This window comes from Electrona antarctica, assembly GCF_951216825.1.
Source record: "Electrona antarctica genome assembly, chromosome: 19".
Classification (NCBI taxonomy): Eukaryota; Metazoa; Chordata; class Actinopteri; order Myctophiformes; family Myctophidae; genus Electrona; species Electrona antarctica.
In genome coordinates this window covers 44,083,134-44,107,097 of record NC_136800.1, presented here as the reverse complement: position 1 = coordinate 44,107,097, position 23,964 = coordinate 44,083,134, and the positions used below count along the sequence as shown (strand labels likewise).

Sequence of the window (23,964 nt, the reverse complement as noted above, 5' to 3'; positions counted from 1 at the left end):
CCCAACAGGATGTATTCATGGTTGGTCACTACGTTAATTTTTAGGACCTGTCATGATTTGGTTTCATTTTACACTATCAAGAGATATATTTAGTGTCCATTTGGTTACCAACTCTCCATCATTTAGCTGCATGGGGACCACCTGGAACCCCCTCAAGGACCACTGGTTACTTGAAACCCACTGCTGTAATGTATTTGCTATAGTATAATTCCTATGCTGCATACAGTATTACGCTGTACCATGGCCCCCCCTAGTGACCGTTTATGCTACGTGCACGCTCCAGCAGCGCTAGTGCGCATGTGCACAGCAACCCTATGTGTGTGTGTTCGCCGGGTCCGTCCATTCCAACTAAGTGAACAGACGTGTTTTAGCTGAAATGAAATGATTACTATATTTACCCAGGGTATCTGGGCTAAGCTCAAGAACTTGTTTCCAGCCAGGCCGTGCTCATAGAACACATTTCATCGTAGTGGTTCAATGAATTCCTGTACTGTTCTTTGTCTATATAGAAGTGTCTATTTGTACGTCTCTAAATGTTTTGATGAATTGAACATGGTGGACCCTGTTGTAAACAAGTGTAATGCTTAATTGGGTCGTCCACTCACAGTTAACAGCCTTTGTATTGAGTTTGTGCTTGAAATGTACTGTAATTCTGCAAACTGTTAATAAAATTTTCAATCAATCAAAAAAAACCTTGTTCAAGGGCACTTCAGCGGTGGTAATTTTAACGTGTCGGACCGCTGATTCGAACTGGCGACCTTCCGGTATCAAGACCGCTCCGCAATCCGTTCGGCCACCGCTGCCAAGCTAAAGTTGGACTTGAACCAGTTGGTCGTTTTGAGGGACAGTCTGTCCTTTTCAACCTGAAGACAAAGAGGACAACCCAGATAGAGCTTTGAGCAACCAGGGCTTCACTCAAACGTCTTGTTTCTCTCACACAATCTGGCAACACTGCTCCCAGTCACAACAACAGTTGTGCTAGCTCTCTTCTAAGCCAAGTCCCTCGCTGCTGTTTCTCTGCTAAAGTAAGTTATACTATTTTATAGTAGCCTAAAACTAACGTAAGATCTGTTGAGAATGCACACTGTCACGTGACTAGTGGTCGACACGCTAGTTGTTTTGTATCAGTTGTGTCAGACTTTAGTTTGACCGTTTATTTTGTAACGCAGCTCAATGTAATGTTTACATAGACGTCTGAAAAGCCAGCGCAGAACACTGACATGTATGTCCTGAACTGATCATTGCAGCCAATGTTTGATACTCTAGTCTACATGTTTTGAATGCTTTAAGAACGATTCCAAGTTCAGCTAACTTGTAAGAATGCACTCTTAGATATTTATATTGAGGTGTGTTGTGGAAATTAAACATTTCCTTGGTGAGAGAATGAAGAATGCTTCTAAATGTCCTAATAGGTTTATTTGATACAACAATAATATGATGATTGAACACACAAGTTACAACTAGCCTATATTTACATTGTAGGCCAGGACACTCCAACCAGACATGATCATAACTCTAATAATGAACTGATTCAGCTTGCAGTCATACAGAATAAAGTGGAATAGAGAGAATCATTAAATCAATCACTAATCAACAGGAATATAATACAATTTCCGTTACAGGGGGATTGTTGGAGGAACTTTTAAGTGTAGCAGTGCAACAATTAAACTATTATGAATCCAGCTTCCTCAGTAAAAAAAAACTCATCTTCCATCCAATCAACATATCTGTGGCCCATTTTCCACCAAAATAACTGGTTCTAGAAATGGTTCCATTCAAAATTGTGTGTGTGTGTGTGTGTGTGTGTGTGTGTGTGTGTGTGTGTGTGTGTGTGTGTGTGTGTGTGTGTGTGTGTGTGTGTGTGTGTGTGTGTGTGTGTGCATTCATGAAGGAATCGATGCATCGATTGATTCGATTTCATAAGTTAATTTAACAAGTCGATTCTTCTCGACTAGGAGAAGTCGAAAGTCGGAAAAAAAAAGAAAATTTAAACATATATATATTTTCAATTGTTTTCCCCATATCATATTTCTGCTCTGTGCGTGTGTACAGAATTAAAACTGTAGGATTTGTTATTGTCACGGACAGAAGTAATTATTTATTTCTTTCCCTTTGCATAGCGCACCGGACCGCACTCGCCCATTAGTTTGCATTGCATTCAGAACGCGCCCTTAATTAAGAACCTAACTGCAGCTGTGTGTGGCTCTCAGCGGTGTCCCACTAATTGACTAGCCTCGGAAACCCAGACGTTTTTATTTCCAGGGAGTTGAAGTTGAACTGTGCTGTGTCAGAGAAGTAACAGATAGAAGCACGGAAACTTTATTCGCAAACTATATCCCCCCCCCCCCCCCCCCCCCCCTCCGTGCTGACGCAATGACTGTCCTGTTTCTGGTTTAGCTTTATGCGCGGGTTGTTGTTTATTTGCATGGCTCAGAAAATAAGTAACAAACTAACATGAGAACGAAATGAAATGAAATGAAATCTATATTTACCCAGGGTATCTGGGCTAAGCTCAAGAACTTGTTTCCAGCCAGGCCCTGCTCATAGAACACATTTCATCGTAGTGGTTGATGCCTTGTTCAAGGGCATTTCAGCGGTGGTAATTTTAACGTGTCGGACGGCTGGTTCGAACTGGGAACCTTCCGGTATCTAGACCGCGCCGCTATCCGTTCGGCCACCGCTGCCACAACGTTATGGAGTTGTTGTCGGAGGAGGAGGAGGAGGAGAAGGTTCACGTCGTGAATGTGGAAGTAATAGCAGATTGTATTCTGGTTATGTGCTAACTGCTGCTGGCTGCTATAAATGTTAATATAGACATATGTCTTCTATATTGTGTTCTGAAGGTCGGGCTGCTGTACTGCCACTAGTGTTAATGTTATATTTTGTATTGTGTTCTCGGGCCGCTGTGTTGCGCTGCCAATTTGGCCCCCTCTCCTGTTGTGTTCTCTTTTCTGTTCTGTGTATTGTGTACCATTGTGCCTGCACGGTTTAGTATTTTACCATTACATTGTTATGTTTTGATAATCAGCGCTTTGCCACAGAGATGATACATACTGTAAGAGCCATTTGAGCCACCATATTGTTTTCCATGATTCATTGTCAATTTGCCAATCCACGTTGCCATGGTTACAGGGTATTTAACCCTGGCCCTAATCAGTCTCAGGTGTTGCCAGTGGCAGAGGTACACATACACTGTGTGTGTGTGTGTGTGTGTGTGTGTGTGTGTGTGTGTGTGTGTGTGTGTGTGTGTGTGTGTGTGCGCGCACACATCTCCAATATGACACAGTGTATGTGTACCTCTGCCACTGGCAACACCTGAGACTGATTAGGGCCAGGGTTAAATACCCTGTAACCATGGCAACGTGGATTGGCAAATTGACAATGAATTATCGCTCGAACGGAACCGCACGCGCGCGCGGTTCCGTTCTACATTGTGGAAACCTGTGTGTGTGCGTGCGTGCCAGCCAGCCAGTCCGGCGCGTGTGTGTAAAGCATCCGATGGTGATGTGCACAGTATGTCAGAATGCTGTTATCATTCAGGTTGCTGAAAGATAACTATGGACAATAATAGGAGATCCGCATACCGTTTTAAAAGCTCCCAAAATGACTTATTAATAAGACAAAGAAACAACGTTTCAGCCTAACCGGCCGGTGTCAGGTGTACTGAAGCTGTGCGTTAAAGTCCAGGTAGGCTATAGGGCATCATCAGATTCCATCTCGCCATCATGAAAATCATTATATAATGATTATGTAAGGGATAATCATAATAAGATGGCTGAGTGGTCATTGTTGATAGACAAATCATCGACAGGCTGATTAACCACGGACGCAGGGTGGAGGTGGTTAATCAGCCTGAAGGTGATTAATCTATAAACACTGACCACTCACTCAGCCATACACTATCACACTCATTACACGGCTACTTAATACATAAATTAATAAATTGACCCAAAACACAACAAAACGTGGTATTTCCTTGCTTTGTAATGAAAGTATTCCATAAGTGTTGCACTGGCCGGTGTCTGCCCAGCTGCAGCACTGTCGGAAAACAAGGACGTGAGTTGATGAAATAGAATCCATTTTCGAGTACTGCTTTGTCTGTTTCTCACTCAAATGTTTTCAAAAACATTTTTGAGAGCAATGTTTAGCTGTAAATGACATTGTTTATTCTTTATTCGGATCCCCATTAGCTTCCACAAAGTGGTCGCTAGCAGTGGCGTGCACAGATAGACACTAGGGGGTGCTAGAGCACCCCCTGCCCTTTTGGCAATGTGCCCTTTAAAAAAAAAAAAAAAAAAAAAAAAAAACAGACCTACAACGCGCCACTCGGTGGCGGGCTATGAGCTTGTAGATCTGCTATTTTTCAATAGCTAAAGCATAACATAATGCTAACACCAAAAGGGGTTCCCGCCCAAAATGGATTAAGGCAACCGGACGGTTCCACGCGCTGCACAAGGTGCCATTTTTTAACTTGAGCACCTGCCCCTCTAAATGTCTGTGCACGCCACTGGTCGCTAGTCTTCCTGGGGTCCACACAAAAATGTATACAATAAAAACACAATTTAAATTTTAAACAGACAAATTCAGCTGAAACAGTGAAGTCGCTCTGCATTTAACCGAGACAACAACAACCAATAGCAACAAATACAGTGTTTACACAAAACATAAAAAGTACAATAAGAATAAGGTACATTGTGTGTTTACATGGCTGTCATGTTGGAAACAGCTGTAAATCCAGCGGCTGTAGTCAGGTGCTCCGAGGGTTTGATTGATTGAGCGGTCTGTTATAGAGCGTCGCAGTCCCGCCTCCTACCCTGGACCAGGAAATGAAACCCAATGCATTATTCTCATAGACATTTCTTAAAGTATTTATTTAAAGACGGTTACGCCGCGGACAAAGCCAACTCGAGTCGTGACAACTCATGACAACACAAACAATATTTTGGACCTAATTACAAAGAAGAAAAACAACAAAAAAAGTGTTGTAACCTGCCGTTTTTTTCTTCTTTCTAATTATTTGTTTGGTCCAAAATATTGTTTGTGTCGTCATGAGTTGTCACGACTCGAGTTGGCTTTGTCCGCGGCGTAACCGTCTTTAAATAAATACTTTAAGAAATGTCTATGAGAATAATGCATTGGGTTTCATTTCCTGGTCCAGGGTAGGAGGCGGGACTGCGACGCTCTATAGAGCGGTCATTATCCAGAAATAACACACCGCTGAATTCTGCAGTTGACCAATCAGAATCAAGCATTCAACCAAGCCATGTAATCCTTAATAAACCCACGTGCCCGCAGACAGAAATGATAACTAAACATTCTCTTCTGTTGGTGATTTCCACAGAGCACCACAGGAGGAGATCTCACGCCATCAGGAGAGAGATGGCCTCCAAAAGACATTTAGCACGGTCAGGGGAACAGCGGGAGATGGACCAGGGACATGGACTGTTTGATGCAACGCTGCAACCCGTAGTAAAACTGTACCGGATAAGTATGTACCGTTTAATTTACAGCTAGTTAAACATGTGCTCCTCTGTAACTGTCCTGTTGTACCTTGGATTAAAAAAGTGTGTCATCAAGGGGGGTGTGGTTTGTGATATGGTAGCTGTTGTAGAAATGTAATATATTCCTCTGTGAGGGAATGAAGAATGCTACTAAATGTCTTTTGTAGGTTTATTTGATACAACAGATGAAAATAATATAATGATTGGACACACAAATGAGCTGAGAGTGTAATATATTAGAAGTGGTGAAAAGAGAGACAGATGGAGTATGTCCTATCTATCACCTCAAAATGGTTCGGGAGTCTGACACAAGTTTTGGAAAAGACTAGACGCACAGTTCCAAAATAAATCTCACAGACACAAAGCTATAAAGCTATAAAAAAGCGATGAAAAAAAGCGATGAAAATAATAAATTAACAGCTGTAGACTGGTCTCAAACTAAGTAATGTGACACCCCCAATATGGGAACACTTGGGATTTCTACTAAGGTTGGATGATATGCCAAAACATTCCTATTTGCCACTGTCAGCCCAAAAATGTATCACGATATAAAATGACATGATGTGAGAACAGCTCCACTCCCCAGCTGGAAATATACTTCACCGTACAGCGAGCCACATGTCAAAAGTAGCAGATCTACAAGCTTGCAATGCGTCGTAAGCTTGTAGATCTGCTATTTTCGGCACGCGACCCTGTCCTACGAGTCTACGACTAGTATACATTGGGCTGTAACACACGTGCCAGTTTCAGGTTACTTACTGTGACTGCGTGACTGTCATAAAATGAACAGAGATGAGATGACACCGACTGTCTTTCTGCTACCATGCACCTTTCTCACTGACAAACGTGTTTCATAAGACGAAGAATTGTAAAACATAATATATAAATGAATCGCCTGCCCGGTCCGCCCCCCCCTGAAAAGTGACGGCGTGGGATAGCGCCTGCTATGCCACTGTAAAGTGACGGCGTGGGATAGCGCCTGCTATGCCACTGTAAAGTGACGGCGTGGGATAGCGCCTGCTATGGCAACGATTGGGAGGCAGGAGACAGCGCAACAGTATAAGAAACTGTATTTATTATCAAATAGGCCTAGACATTACAACTTAAGGAAGTTGGAGTACAACATAATCAGGCAACGGATCCTATGAGGTGTGGAGTCAGTAATCAGTGGTGTTGTGGTGATGGATGTGTGGCACATGGTGTGGTGTGTGTGTGTGGATGGAAAGAATAAGGTAAACGTAACTATAAGAACATGGAGGCAAGCAGGCAGTGGAGGCACAGACAGCAGGTCTGCCTCCTCTGGATCATCTGTGTGTGAATGGCAGGGGGATTGCTTTTATAGAGGCACCGGGCCTCTATGCACCCCCCCCCCCTTAAAGTCGTGGTCCCACTAGGACCCACGGCTCCCCACTTAAAGGATCAGTTCGCCACTATAACATGGCCTTTGTCATGCTTTAGTATGATATCCGTTCATGAAAAAAATATAAATATTTTCATTTGGCGATATAGTGGCTGACAACGGCTCATTTAACGAGCCGAGGCACGGTGCGCTCATTTCCTACATTACCCACAGTGCATTGCGCGACAGACAGACAGGCAGCCCCAGGCCCCCAGGAAGCTGAAAGGTTCTCGTGTTGTTGTTGTTTGGAGTTGAAAGCGATAGAAGTAATAATAGTAGCTAATATTTAGCGGTAGTAATAGTAACAGCAGTAGCGGTGGTATAGTAGTTAGTAGTCTCTGGTAGTAAGTAAGTAGCGTAATACTAGTGATTTCGAACGTGCGCAGCGTCGGACTCGAAATTCCACTGGTTGGCTTTGTTTTTAGAACTCGTTATGACGAAAATACAGATGCAATCGTCCAGCTGTACTCTGTACTGTACTCGGACCACTTTGGGTGTGCAGTTAACATTTCACCACCGCAGATATCTTCCAGTTCGACCGCAATCTAATGGAAGAATTGACGCGGAACATCATCATCGAAGCAGAACAGAGGTATGTCGTATTCCCCAGTGTAATAAACTAAAGATACAATGTTGTGTATGTACACCAGACACTGAATGAATGGTGATTGCATTACAGGAGACCACATGCATTTCCTTTCAAAATACATGGTTGTTGTTACACGTGGTTGTTGTGATGTGTATAAATGAATTTGACATAGGCCTACCGAGTGTCTTACCTTCTTAGCTCTGGTCCATAGCCTTACTCTGCAGAGTAAAATAAGGCTATGGACCAGAGCTACATTTTTCCATATCAAACTATAAACCAAACATAAAAGCATTTAAAACCGGGAAAGCATCTGTATTTGCATTGGCTATTCAAAAATAGCAGATATGCAAGCTCAGTGCGTCACTTGGTGCCGTGCTGCGAGCTTGTACATTTGCTATTTTTCAACATTTTTGCAAAAATGAAAAACCTTATTGTTTACCATATTGTCTCATGATTGGTCAGAGGCCCATAATTGCATAATACTTTATTTGATGCAGGAGCTGAGGTCTCGGTGGCTGTCTTCGACTCAAGAGATGAAGAAATGGCTTTCAAGGAACTCCCATGTATACAGTATATTATATAGATACAGTTTACTTTGTATGTTGCTGTTGTACACAATCTGGATTGATACATCAATGTGATCTCATTTTCAAATATTAGACATGTACTACTCCTAAGCCTTTACCAATATTGTTGTGCTTTTACTGAAGTACATTTTAAATTCTGGACTTTTACTTGTAACAGAGTATTTCTATATAGCAATATTGATACTTTTTCTTCTGGGATTCTTGCACACTGTCCGATTTTTGTAATCTGAGTAGAGGAGGACAAACTTTGCCTGTGTGGCCTTGTTTTTGAAACCTTATGATACAGTACAATAAAACACATTCACTGAAATGAAGTCAGACTTATTTCCATTGTGGTCTTGTTTGTATAAACAGACATGTGAATGATTTGTATCACGGTGGCATTTGATGCAATATCATGACAGTTTGAGCCTCAAAGAGTATTAGGAATTGGTCAAAATGTATAAATACCATACGCGTCGCCTACATGAGAGAAAATAAAACAATCTTGACATCAAATCAACTATATTTTAATAGTACTGATTTACATAAATCTACAAAAACAGGTCTATGGTTGAACTGGAAACTAACAAACTAGATGTACTATAGTCAGAGGTCACTGAGGCAGGTGGTTTTTCAGGCTTTCTGCATGATGACACGTCACTGGAGCTGCTTCTGGCCAGTACAGGAGACAGGACAGGACAGGACAGGAGCAGACGCACATGCTGTGGTGAGAGAAGACGTAGAGTCAGTAATGGTGAAAGCACTCAAGGATTACTGGAATGGACAATTGAGTGTGTAGGCTATGTACAGTATGTTTCATGTGATACAATACTGTTAAATTTACTGACCCACAATTCACACAATCATGTTACCAAGATTGCCTTTTTTCACCTTTAGAAATATTGTATGAATCAGAGCCTGTCAGTCATTAGATGATGCAAAAACACTGATCCACGCCTTTGTTTTTTCTGATTACTGCAATGCACTTTTGCAATGCACTATTCTGGACTGCCAAAGAAAACAACTGACATTACAACTTGCGGCAGGCCGGCAGCCAGAGTTTTAACTAAAACTAAGAGTGTCACGGCATTGGCTTCCGGTTGTTTTTAGGATTGATTTTACAATTATTTTACTTGTTTATAAAGCTCTCAATGGTCTCGCATCTGTGACCTTCCGACCTACATGACTGCCTGCCTAGATATGTCCCAAACCACCCCCTCAGGTCCTCACAGCTGGCTTGCTCGATGTGCCTTACAAAAAAACAGTGAAGCAGTTTTCAGCTTCTACGGGCCGACGGCGTGGCACAAACTCCCACTGTACCTTTGACAGGCAGCCTCTAGACATTTTTAAAGCACAGCTCAAGACCTACTTATACACTCTTGCGTTTAGATTTATTCATGTCCTCACTATTGCATTACTGCCATTTCAATGTTTTATGCCTTGCGTTTCTTTTTTTTCACCATTGCTCTGTAAAGCACTTTGAGCTGCATTGCATGTCATGAAAGGTGCTATACAAATAATTGTATTATTATTCATCAGTGCAAGGCACTTTGCTTGTGTAATTTTTTGTACAATCTTATCAGTTTTATAGTATAGTTTGTTGATTACTTTTGATGCAGTAATGATCTTTTTGAGATATTACAAAAGGTTAAAAGTCAATTCACTGTCGTAGTGTGATGTACAGATACAATTCAATACTACAGTGTGGAAACTGTCTGTGACACAGTATAGTATAAATGGCAGTATATTTACTACATTTTACAGGACTTTGGTTGACCACTGGTCTTTGTAAAAGCATATATAAATATGTGAACCTTTATTGAAAATGATATTCCCTTGAGACGTGTCATCTAGTTTTCTAGGGGGTCAAACAAAATACAGCAAATACAGTAATGTGCTTTATGTATAAAGTTTGAGTTGAGTATGTATGGCTCACCATCAGTCCATCAAAGACATCTTCAGCTTCATCAGCCTTCTGTACCCATCTGGGCTGACCTAAGTGAATGGACAGTGGACACAGGTATAACACTTGAATGTTTACATTGCTAGCCCTGAAACATACGAGCCCATGCCCATGGCAAATGCATTGCTTCAGATGGCATGCCATAGTTTTGAATTGAATGAATGAATAGATGTTGTTTGGACCAAAAAGTTGTAGGCTGAAGCCGTGCCTAGCCTCTGACACTTATGTAAACAATACGGTGTGGCGACACACATATACACAAATAAGCTGTAAATACATTGAACACTTACCTCAATCTGAATGTCCCTCTTGGTCCATCGTGCTTCGGTTGCAACTTCCAGTTTATTTAGGCATCCTGAACGCATGTTCCCAGTAACACACTCACACACAGTCAACACTATCTGGGCAGAAAAAAACTTTTCCTGGGCAGAAAGGTTTGCGTGGGCGACGCACTGGACCAGGGAAAGCTACTAGCTAGGTCACTCCAGCAGGCAACAGTCCACACATCCACAGTGGCATTTCTTCCTCTGTATATGTCTGGTTCATATAACGACCCTAACGCAGATTCTGCCAATATGTAAAAAATAATAATAATCTCGTCCAAAAACTCCCCTGGAGCAGCTATACTGACTCGTTGTTTTCGTTTGTTGTGGTGTAGGCGGGGGTGTCCTTCGCTGCTAGGCTAGCTACGGCAAGCCTACCTGTCCATTGTCTCTGTAGTTTCTGACAGCCTACCGAGTGTCCACCATCTACGTCATTTTTGGACAAATACGTACATGGTGGACAGCTTTGGAAGTGCGCCCACGGAGCTACAGAACACCAATCATAATAAACGGGCGCATTTTAGCATATATGCTAATGATTAAAAACACACAGACTAGGTTGAATAGTGGCGAAGTGGTCCTTTAACATGGAATTAATGAACTACAAGTTAATCAAACACATAAACAAAAACATAATCAATGAAGTGCACTTTATATCAATCAAATGTACATAATGTTAACATTAGCTTTTACCATGGTTTTACTACATTTTAAAATACTTTAGATACTTTCATAACACTCAGCACCCTGGCCCTGCAACACCCTGGACTCTCCTCCCCCCTCAATGGCTGGATCTGGTGTTTTAGCTATAGCAATACGGCCACCAGGGGGCAGGACAGGCCAGGGGTCACAACCCCAGGTGGATCTGGTGTTTTAGCTCTAGCAATACGGCCACCAGGGAGCAGGACAGGCCAGTGGTCACAACCCCAGGTGCACTAAAAAAAACAGAGGACATCAAGTATTAGAGAACCATCATACAGAAGCACCCAGACAAATCTCGACACCAAATAGTTTGTTCCTCTACTCAGTCACTGCCATTGACTGAGCAGAAGGACACATGGTGACTGACTGACGACCATAGCAAGGCCTTAACAGGTTTACATGACACAACTGACTTGCTTTGCGTAGATTAGGAGTGGAAATTATGTAGCCAACTTTAGACACACGCTCGACAACAGTGTATGGCCCCATGAGCCTCGCTTGGAAAGGCAAAAGAGCCAACACATGTTCGCCGGGTCTGAACTCCCGACGGTCAGCCCGTCGACCAAATTAATGCTTCATTTTCACTTTAGAATTTACAATGACATCTTTGGTAGGCTCAGGAGAACCCGCCCGATTTAACAGTACTGGTGATGACACATTTCCGCACACGCTCCCCCCAGCATGCATGTTACCCAGGAGAACATCAACCCCAGCCACAGGTAACGCCGTGCGCAACGCCACTTCCACCTCGCCCTGAACCAGACCACACTCGAGATCTAGCTTGTGTATAGGAGAAGGGATTGTGGACATGCCCATACCACGGCTCAACATGACACGCCCTGTAGCCGACTGTGAAGAGAATGGTAGGACTGAGTCAAGAACATACGTGCCCTGCGCCGCCGTGTCTCTCAGAATTGTCACAGGCACTTTCTCCTGTGAGACCACAAGAGAGATAAACCCCCTTTCCACAAACGGTCGATACGTCTCATCTACACCGCCGAGACTACTCCCGCTCTCATGTAAAGGACTTACCGACCTCACATATGACACCGGCGCACAAGCCGCAGCTGACTTCACCTCTGTTGTTTCTCTTTGTTTCCATGCGTAACAGTGTGGTTTAATGTGACCTCTCTTGCCACAATAGTGACATGTTTTGTCACCGTCACGAGCAGCCCAACTTTTCCCATCCTCCGTGTTAACATTTCCCTTGAAAGGTGCGCTGCGACCGCCGTCCCCATGGCTTGATTCAATGTTCCCCTGGTGCGTAATTTGGGCACCCTGTGGTTCCCAGTCTCGGTGCGTCAACACGTATTGATCAGCCAAAGCGGCAGCTTCTGCTACAGTTTTAACCTGCTGTTCCGTGAGATAAGTTGCTATCTGACTCGGAATTGCATTTTTAAACTGCTCTAGCAGCATCAAATCACACAACCCCTCGCATGTGTCCCCCCCTGCAGTCATACGCCAGCGGTTAAAGTTAATCACAGATTCCCGCGAGAATTCCAAATATGACTATTCGTCACCTTTTCTGTTATTCCTAAAGCGCTGACGATAACTTTCAGGTATCATCTCATACGCCTTAAGGATAGCAGATTTAACAGTTGCATAGCTTAAACAATCAGTTACTGATAACGCTGAATAAGCCTCCTGCACCCTCCCCGTAAGAACGCACTGCAGCATCACAGTCCGGTCTGCGTCAGGCCAACCTCTCGAGTCCGCCAATCTTTCGAACAATGAAAACAATGTCTCAGGCTCCCTCTCATTGAATTTTGGCATCAACCTCAAATTACCCACCAAATCAAACTGCCTGTTTTCTGAATTAGAGGCTCTCCCTCCACTGTCCAAAAACGTCTGATCCATTTTCCCCTCTTTAACAAGCTCCAACTTCTCCCTCTGCAAGTTAACTCTCATCCTCTCAGTTTCAAGTCTCCCTTTTTCTTGCTCAGCTTTAGCTCTCTCCGTCTCCAATTGGATAAGCATAAGCTCTTTTTGCTGTTCAAATGAAAAACTTGGATTTGCCTTTAAACTTTTAATAGGCAGTGGCCCATGAGCAGCCGCACCACCTCCCCCTGTTTCCTCAGGCTCCGACGGCAAAACATTTGTGTCTTCTAAATTGGCCATTAATATTAACGTATGCAATTTGCGTCTCCTGTCCCTAATGTCAATGTGGTAGTGATCAGCGATTTCGAATAACTGTTCCTTTGTACAGCCATTTAAAAACTCAACTGACGGCGACGCCACAAATTCATCAATTTCAGCCATCATGTAACGTTTGGATAAATAGACACAGATTAAATAACACAGCGATGTAACTTTAAACAGAGTAACCCCAAACAAAAAGAGCGTCCCCTATCTGCCTAGCCAAATCTTATCTACCTCAACCCTAGCTCTTCATGGGGTTCGGCAGGGGTACTGATGCACTGGTTATACGATGGGGACAAACGCAACTACGTGGCTGTACGTGGCAAGTATGTGGCTGTCAGCCACGTATAGGGTTGGGATTCGTTAGGATTTTAACGGTTCCGGATCCTTCCCGGATCCCTCTTAACGGTTCCGGTTCCTAACGGTTCCCTTAACGGATCCTAATATTATTTTTTCCCCTTTTTTCTGACATAGATTATGCTTATATTATAACTAACCTAACCAAGTACATAATAAACACAAATTCATTAATTAAATTATTGAAAATGCACTTTACAATTATGAGGTGGCACTATTATTTAAACTTCACCACCACCACCACCAGCAGCAGCTAGCCACCACAACAATATAATTGTTGCAATTTGTACTGTATATTGCAATTTGTACTGTATTAAATATACAGTACACATTGCAATAATGATATTGTTTTGGTGACTAATGTTGTCTTTAATGTTCAGATTAATTTAATATGAAGGACCCCTTACCCTAATGGAAACAAGCCATAGTGCTTTCTTGGATTATAAAATCCTCTTAGCAGACCTTGTATTGAACTGTCAGGCTACGTTCCTGTGCTTTTTTCTGCAAACTGTTTATAAAGTAATCAATCTATAGAGGTATATGCACCTAAACGCTGGGCTCTCAACAGTCACGCGATTCATTTAGAGCCAAATCAAAAGCAGTTGAGTTGCTTATAAGTTGTAAAAAATAAGTGCAGACAAATTGATTTGGCTCTATAGTTAACGTGATTCATAAAATATCAGACAGAAAGACGTCGAGTCATTGGCGTTCTAAATTAACACCATTAACAACAGTTGTACAATACGCCTAATGAAAAGCTCTGTAGACGTTAGTTTTCTAGACGTTAGTTTTCTAGCCTGGGGAAAGTAAACCAGCCTTGCATCATCCTCGTCCCCCGTCGGCTGTGGTGGAGCTGCGGGGAGAGCGGGCACGCGATGTGCCTAGATATTCTCGTGAGTTGTGGACTCGTGTAGGCATATTGATTTTGAGATGTTTCCTCAATGTGGACGTGGTACAAGTTGCAACAACCTTTGCAACTATAGCATCGAATTTATTGCACTTTGCGTGCTCAGCCTCAGTCATTAGTGTGGTTGCCCTAAAGGGCAACCAGACTATTGTAATTGTAACACTTTATTATTAGTGTGGTTGCCCTAACAGGGCAACCAGACTATTGTAATTGTAACACTTTATTATTCTTTTCATTTACTGGAGTAACCCTAAACTTTGTATCACTACTCCTCCCACAGTTTTGACTGTACGCACTTGAGCCATATGTCAAATTGACCGGCTTCATCGGGAATGGTGTGCTTGTATTTTTTTAAGAGAAATGTTATATAGTTTAATTGATATGAATTTATTAGTGATTTAAATTTCCCCATTGACATGAATGGGAAAGTGCGAAAAATAACATTCAAGTATTTTTTCCTCGGAGACTGTAAGGGCTATAGTTACAAAACTTGGAGGCTAGGTTCATAATAATTACTAAAATTAATTAACTTATAATGTTATCGGTCGGCCTCATGGTGGCGCTATAACAGCCCACTTTACGTTTTGGCTTATAACTCTTAAACCGTAGGTCGTAAAATCAAAATATTTTTTTCCCTAGATTTCTTGGGTCATGTCGCATCTCCCCATATAGGCCACGCCCATTTGCGTCATGATAGATTTTCCGCCATTTTGAATTTTCTCCAAAACACACTTTTGGCTCCTCCTCCTACATATTTTGTCCAAATCTCACAAAAGTCGGCACACATGATCTCCGGACCCATCCGATTAAAACACCAACTGCAGAATTTTGGTAGTGCGTATCGTTCGGCCGTAATCGTCGTCCGAAGTTAGTAGGAGGGGCCTATATCACAAAAAATGCCATAAACCACGAACGAAATGTCCAATCCATCCCAAATTTGAATCACATGTCGCGGGTGGTTGAATCAACCAAGTACCAAAAGCAATTCTATTTTCATCCATAGGGGGCGCCGCAAATGCGAGAAATGTAACCGTTTGTCGCAAAAACATGATTTTTGGGGGGATAAATCCCCTCCGAATTACTTACGCATGATCGCAGGGGTGACGCGACATTGCAATTGGCTGGCAATATCAGTGGGAGGGGCATATGTAAGCCACTGCGGCAACCACACTTTGCAATTTTTTAAAATTGCGACCTTTCTAGTTACTCATGCATATTATTCCACTAGAGTAACCTTTTGTTTGATACGCTACTCCTCCCACAGTTTTGACTGTACGCACTTGAGCCATATCTCAAATTGACCGGCTTCATCGGGAAGGATGTGCTTGTATTTTTTTAAGAGAAATGTTGTATAGTTTAATTGATATGAATTTATTAGTGAATAGAATTTCCCCATTGACATGAATGGGAAAATGCGATTTTTCGCATTTTCTCACATTCAAGTATTTTTTCCTCAGAGACTGTAAGCACTATAGTTACAAAACTAAGAGGGTAGGTTCATAATAATTACTAAAATTAATCAACTTATAATGTTATCGGTCGGCCTCATGGTGGCGCTATAACAGCCCACTTTACGTTTTGGCTTATAACTCTTGAACCGTAGGTCGTAAAATAAAAATATTTTTTTCCCTGACTTCCTTGGGTCATGACGCATCTCCCCATATAGGCCCCGCCCATTTGCGTCATGATAGATTTTCCGCCATTTTGAATTTTCTCCAAAACACACTTTTGGCTCCTTCTCCTAAAGATTTTGTCCAAATCTCACAAAAATCGGCACACATGATCTCCAGACCTATCCGATTAAAACACCAACTGCAGAATTTTGGTAGTGCGTATCGTTCGGCCGTAATCGTCGTCCGAAGATAGTAGGAGGGGCCTATTTTACAAAAAATGCCATAAATCACGAACGGAATGTCCAATCCATCCCAAATTTGAATCACATGTCGCGGGTGGTTGAATAAACCAATTACCAAAATGAATTCCATTTTCATCCATAGGGGGCGCCGCAAATGCGAGAAATGTAACCGTTTGTCGCAAAAACATGATTTTTGGGGGATAATTCCCCTCCGAATGACTTACGCATGATCGCAGGGGTGAAGTGACATTGTAATTGGCTGGCAATATCAGTGGGAGGGGCATATGTAAGCCACTGCGGCAACCACACTTTGCAATTTTTTAAAATTGCGACCTTTCTAGTTTCCCTCTCTGTTAATATAACCACACTTTGGAGATCTCTTCGACATACTGTCCCACTGTCCCACTCGCTCCGCGGCGGTCGCTGAATGCACAGACAGAACAGTGGGCGTATCCTCCCAGAACTCACTCACTCATGTAGGTGGGGTGACGTCACCCCAGGCTCTGCTTGCATGCATGCAGAGACACAGCGGAGCTAAATGACGACTGATGAGAACCGTTTGGGGAACCGTTAATAAAAAAACGATGGAACCGGCTCCGGATCCGCAATGTCGGAACCGGGTCTGAAATGGACCCGGTTCCGAATCCCAACCCTAGCCACGTACTGTGCTCCCGAGACAACTGCTACTACTGCGTTCCCCCAACACTATAAGAAAAATAATAAACCCACGAAAGTTTAAAGAAACTACGTGGCTAAGCCTCACATGGGACAATGCAATAGCTCCTATATTTGTTTGAGTACTCAGTAACTTACCCTCGATGTGTCGCAAAACATGTCCAATTTATCCAAATAACTCTAAAATTCAAACTGAAAATCCAAGTTTGAAAGTTTAATACTCACTTCTGGACCGAGCCCCCATATGTCATTGCTGGCTCATGCTATGGCAACGATTGGGAGGCAGGAGACAGCGCAACAGTATAAGAAACTGTATTTATTATCAAATAGGCCTAGACATTACAACTTAAGGAAGTTGGAGTACAACATAATCAGGCAACGGATCCTATGAGGTGTGGAGTCAGTAATCAGTGGTGTGGTGGTGATGGATGTGTGGCACATGGTGTGGTGTGTGTGTGGATGGAAAGAATAAGGTAAACGTAACTATAAGAACATGGAGGCAAGCAGGCAGTGGAGGCACAGACAGCAGGTCTGCCTCCTCTGGATCATCTGTGTGTGAATGGCAGGGGGATTGCTTTTATAGAGGCACCGGGCCTCTATGCACCCCCCCCCCCCCCCCCCCTTAAAGTCGTGGTCCCACTAGGACCCACGGCTCCCCACTTAAAGGATCAGTTCGCCACTATAACATGGCCTTTGTCATGCTTTAGTATGATATCCGTTCATGAAAAAAATATAAATATTTTCATTTGGCGATATAGTGGCTGACAACGGCTCATTTAACGAGCCGAGGCACGGTGCGCACATTTCCTACATTACCCACAGTGCATTGCGCGACAGACAGACAGGCAGCCCCAGGCCCCCAGGAAGCTGAAAGGTTCTCGTGTTGTTGTTGTTTGGAGTTGAAAGCGATAGAAGTAATAATAGTAGCTAATATTTAGCGGTAGTAATAGTAACAGCAGTAGCGGTGGTATAGTAGGTAGTAGTCTCTGGTAGTAAGTAGCGTAATACTAGTGATTTCGAACGTGCGCAGCGTCGGACTCGAAATTCCACTGGTTGGCTTTGTTTTTAGAACTCGTTATGACGAAAATACAGATGCAATCGTCCAGCTGTACTCTGTACTGTACTCGAACCACTTTGGGTGTGCAGTTAACATTTCACCACCGCAGATATCTTCCAGTTCGACCGCAATCTAATGGAAGAATTGACGCGGAACATCATCATCGAAGCAGAACAGAGGTATGTCGTATTCCCCAGTGTAATAAACTAAAGATACAATGTTGTGTATGTACACCAGACACTGAATGAATGGCGATTGCATTACAGGAGACCACATGCATTTCCTTTCAAAATACATGGTTGTTGTTACACGTGGTTGTTGTGATGTGTATAAATGAATTTGACATAGGCCTACCGAGTGTCTTACCTTCTTAGCTCTGGTCCATAGCCTTACTCTGCAGAGTAAAATAAGGCTATGGACCAGAGCTACATTTTTCCATATCAAACTATAAACCAAACATAAAAGCATTTAAAACCGGGAAAGCATCTGTATTTGCATTGGCTATTCAAAAATAGCAGATATGCAAGCTCAGTGCGTCACTTGGTGCCGTGCTGCGAGCTTGTACATTTGCTATTTTTCAACATTTTTGCAAAAATGAAAAACCTTATTGTTTACCATATTGTCTCATGATTGGTCAGAGGCCCATAATTGCATAATACTTTATTTGATGCAGGAGCTGAGGTCTCGGTGGCTGTCTTCGACTCAAGAGATGAAGAAATGGCCTTCAAGGAACTCCCATGTATACAGTATATTATATAGATACAGTTTACTTTGTATGTTGCTGTTGTACACAATCTGGATTGATACATCAATGTGATCTCATTTTCAAATATTAGACATGTACTACTCCTAAGCCTTTACCAATATTGTTGTGCTTTTACTGAAGTACATTTTAAATTCTGGACTTTTACTTGTAACAGAGTATTTCTATATAGCAATATTGATACTTTTTCTTCTGGGATTCTTGCACACTGTCCGATTTTTGTAATCTGAGTAGAGGAGGACAAACTTTGCCTGTGTGGCCTTGTTTTTTAAACCTTATGATACAGTACAATAAAACACATTCACTGAAATGAAGTCAGACTTATTTCCATTGTGGTCTTGTTTGTATAAACAGACATGTGAATGATTTGTATCACGGTGGCATTTGATGCAATATCATGACAGTTTGAGCCTCAAAGAGTATTAGGAATTGGTCAAAATGTATAAATACCATACGCCTACATGAGAGAAAATAAAACAATCTTGACATCAAATCAACTATATTTTAATAGTACTGATTTACATAAATCTACAAAAACAGGTCTATGGTTGAACTGGAAACTAACAAACTAGATGTACTATAGTCAGAGGTCACTGAGGCAGGTGGTTTTTCAGGCTTTCTGCATGATGACACGTCACTGGAGCTGCTTCTGGCCAGTACAGGAGACAGGACAGGACAGGAGCAGACGCACATGCTGTGGTGAGAGAAGACGTAGAGTCAGTAATGGTGAAAGCACTCAAGGATTACTGGAATGGACAATTGAGTGTGTAGGCTATGTACAGTATGTTTCATGTGATACAATACTGTTAAATTTACTGACCCACAATTCACACAATCATGTTACCAAGATTGCCTTTTTTCACCTTTAGAAATATTGTATGAATCAGAGCCTGTCAGTCATTAGATGATGCAAAAACACTGATCCACGCCTTTGTTTTTTCTGGGCTTGATTACTGCAATGCACTTTTGCAATGCACTATTCTGGACTGCCAAAGAAAACAACTGACAGATTACAACTTGCGGCTGTGGAAGTATGGGTAATAAGATGCAGACGGTTTATGGCAATGCAATATATTTATTCACATAAGATCTCCGTGTAGTACAACTGGTGTGTTATGATGGCAAGCATAATCTGGTTACCTCCGGTTGGACCACATCCTGTTATAGCTATCAGAGTAAAGGCATTACAGCTAACACCACATCTCCCTTTCTAGTAAGCTATAACAGACTGTAACAATTACAGCTCTAACTCAGATAATGCAGAATCTGGAATCCTCTGAAAACCCTTGCATGAAACTGAACACATATATATTTACTCAAAATAGAATAATGCACTCCTAAGGCTTCTCAAGAAAAATAACAAAAATAAACACTGTCAGGCAATATCTGTGGAGGCAAATAGTGTGAACATCAGAACACAAAACATTCAACTTTCATCTTCTTTTTCACATCTTTTCTTTTTCAGGTTATTTTCTCTTTTTTTCACATTTCACATTTGTCAGGTTAGTTTCTCTTTTCTTTTCTTTTTTTCAAACAGTTCAAACAAGTCCAGTCTGTGAGGTTTTCTCACCCTTCTGCCACACCTAGTGGTAGGACCATGTGTGTGTGTATGGACGGGTGTGTGTGCCTTGGGAGCCTGTGTTTGAGGTGACTCGGGGCGGTCTGGATAATCCAGTGTAGGCTCACCTGGTCGGGGTGGTGTGCCTGGTGTTGGTGTGTGAGGTGTGTGTGGAACAGTCTCTGTAAAAGGGACAAGATGGTGTCTATTCCTCCGAATAGTGCCGGAAGGGCCGTCCACAATGTATGAACGTGGAGCTGAGTGGGACGAAACCACTGTGCCTTGAGACTTTGTATCTGTAATCCACACTGGTTGACCTGGAGTGAGTTGACTCAGATCTCTCACACGGTGTCTGTTGTTGAAACTTGCAGTGTCCTTTTCTCTCCTCTCCCTTTCCTTAGTTGCAACGACGGTGCTGTCTGGAAGCTCTGGAGTGAGAAGAGATGGATGCTGGGGCACCGGAGTGCGCAGTCTCCTGCCCATGAGGAGTTGAGCAGGACTGTAGCCATTTGCGAGTGGTGTAGCTCTATAGGCCAACAGAGCCAGATATGGATCTTTAGCCTTCTTTAGCAGCCTTTTCACAGTCTGCACGTGACGTTCCGCCTCTCCGTTACTCTGAGCGAACCTAGGGCTGCTAGTGGTATGAGTGAACCCGTAAGCTGCTGCAAAGTCCTTAAACTCTTGACTGGAGTACTGAGGGCCGTTGTCGCTAAAAAAAATGTCCGGGACTCCGTGCCTAGAGAAGAATGATTTGAGATGCACAATAACATCCTGAGATCGTGTGGGAGTTAGCTTGGCAATCTCTACAAACCTAGAGTAGTAGTCCACTACTAGTAGGTAGGTGTCTTGGTTGAGTGAGAATAAACCTAGAGTAGTAGTCCACTACTAGTAGGTAGGTGTCTTGGTTGAGTGAGAATAAATCGGAACCTACTTTTTGCCATGGTCTCTCTGGGAGCTCTGTGGACATTAATGGCTCCACAGGGTTGGCACGTTCCTTGATGCATGTGTTGCAATTTCTCACCAGCTCATTCAGTTGGCCGCTCAAGCCAGGCCACCATACAGCCTCTCTGGCCCGCTCTCGGCATCTGGTCATTCCCTGATGTCCCTCGTGTAGTGCGTCGAGGACAGAGTTGCGCATTGCTGTGGGAATAACTAGTCTGGAGCCCTTGAGCAGTAGTCCATTGTGTACTGTAAGTATGGCTCTACTAGGCCAGTAAGCCTTCACTGGACCTGTGAGCTTGCTGCGGTCAGGCCATCTTTTCTGACAGTATGACATGACCTCTGAGCAGACGCTGTCTTCCTGCAGTTGATCTCTCAGTTGTACCATGTATGTCGAGCTGGCAGGCATGCTAGTGACAACTTCATCCACGTAGATGTTTGTGTCTTCCATCAAGTCTCTGTCTGTCAGTTTCGAACTTGGGTTTTGACTGACAGGTGAGCGTGAGAGTGTGTCGGCTGTAAACAGTTCTTTGCCAGGGGTGTGTGAGATAGTGTAACTGTACCTCATAAGTCTGAGTCGGAACCGCTGGATTCTGGGAGGAAGCTCTGTGAGTGCCTTGTGACCCAGCAGGCTGATAAGCGGCTTGTGGTCAGTCTCCATGGCAAAATGTCTCCCAATAAGGAAGTCTCGGAAACGCTCGCACCCCCATGTCAATCCTAGCGCCTCCTTCTCCACCTGGGCGTATCTCTGTTCTGTCTCTGTCATGGAGCGTGATGCGTACGCGACTGGTTTCCAACGCTCTCCCTCCTTCTGTAGGAGGACTGCGCCCAATCCGTATGAAGAGGCATCCGCCGACAGTTTCAGCTCTTTGTTGGGGTCGTACAGTGTCAGCACTGGAGGAGATGTGAGATCATTTTTCAGCTGATCTTAATGCTCTCTGTTGTGCACATCCCCAGACCCACTGATTCTTCTTCGAGAGAAGGTCTCTCAACGGCTTGTCTTTCTCAGCTAGACCTGGAATGTACTTTCCCAGCTGGTTTAACATTCCCAGGAAACTGCGAACTTCTCCTGTGTCAGACGGCTCTCTCATGGACATGACAGCCTTGACCTTGTCTGGGTCTGGCTGCACACCGTCAGCTGACAGAATGTGGCCTAAGAACTTGACTTCACTTTTGCCCAGCTCACACTTCTCCATGTTTAGTGTGACGCCGCCTTCCTGGAGTTTGTTGAGGACAGTGTTTAGTCTGATGTCGTGCTCGAGTTGATCTCCTCCCCATATAAGAACATCATCCATGTGGCATACGACTCCCTGCAGCCCATCGATAATCATAGACATGCGCCGCTGAAAATGTTCTGGGGCCGACGCTATGCCGAAGGGCAGTCTGTTAAAGTAGAAGCGGCCAAATGGGGTTATGAACGTGGTGTACAGTGACGACTCAGGGGACAATGGGATCTGCCAAAATCCTCTGTTAGCATCTAACTTGCTGAAGATCTTCGCCCCTGCCAGAGAACCAATTGTCTGCTCCACTGAAGGCAGTATGTATTTCTCTCTGCAGACCGCTTCGTTGAGGCGGGTGAGGTCGACGCAGATGCGTACTGAGCCGTTTTTTGTAGGCACTGGAACCATGCCTGAACACCAGTCAGTTGGCTCTTCCACTCTGGATATGACTCCCATGTCCTCCATTTTCTTGAGTTCCTCTTTTACTTTGCCTAGTAAAGGGATGGGGACTCGTCTTGGTGTGGCCAGGGAATAAGGATTGGCGTCTGGCCTGAGCTTAATAGTGTATGGCTGCTGCATCATTCCTAAACCCTGACACAATTTTGGGTAGGACTCTTGCATGTCAGACTTGTCTATGCTGTCTGCTCTGTAGACTAGTTTAAGCTTAACACTTGCTGGTCTGCTTAACAAGGCTACATTTAAGTCATTGACAACATAAATATCTTCCTGTATCACTTGCTCTCCTTTGCATAGTGACTCTCTGTACCTGCCTAAAACAGATAGAGGCATGCGACCTGGGCCAAACAGTGGTCTGTCAGGTTTGGCTAACTGTGTGTCGCCCTCTGTAATGGCATAGTAGATCTGGGCTGGGATAACTGAGACATCGGCTCCTGTGTCGATCTTAAATCTGACTATATGGTTTCTCACAGTCAAATCAGCATACCATGGGTCTAAGCCTGCATCTACTGAGCCTAGGAACAAGGGAGCGTCAGCATTACGTTCTGTCTCTACAACATGTACCGTTTTGGTAGATCTACATACTTTACTGTAATGGCCTCTCTTTCCACATGTGTGACATGTGACCTCTCTGGCTGGGCACTGTGCTATGGCATGACCAGGGGACTTTCCACATCTGTAGCATATCTTGCGGTCAGATGATGGATGTGGCTTTGCTGATGAGTGCTTTTGGTAATGAGGGGTCTTAGGTGTGAATGGTTTTTGTCTTCTGCCTTTTGTTATAGCATCAATGTCCATTCTACCCCCTCCTCTGAGGTCTGTCTGCTGCCTCTTGATCGCCTCTGACTGCCTTGCCATGTTGACTGCTTTTTCCAGCGTCAAATCCCTGTCTAACTGCATCCTCTCAGCTAGACTGTTGTCTCTCAGCCCCACCACGATGCGATCTCTTATTAACTCGTCGTGGAGTGCTCCGTATGTGCAATGTTCAGCCA

General features: G+C 43.4%; 1 protein-coding gene across 1 annotated transcript in view; it reads left to right on the top strand.

The window, feature by feature from the left end:
* Nucleotides 1–914: 914 nt before the first annotated feature.
* LOC306943640 (uncharacterized protein) overlaps nucleotides 915–23,964 on the top strand; it is a 32,904-nt gene continuing 9,854 nt past the window's right edge. Inside the window, exons 1-2 of the mRNA XM_079530074.1 lie at nucleotides 915–1,025; nucleotides 5,342–5,488. Of these exons, the coding sequence (XP_079386200.1) occupies nucleotides 5,380–5,488 (109 nt within the window). The 5' untranslated portion in view covers nucleotides 915–1,025; nucleotides 5,342–5,379. The remainder of the gene's footprint in view (nucleotides 1,026–5,341; nucleotides 5,489–23,964) is intronic.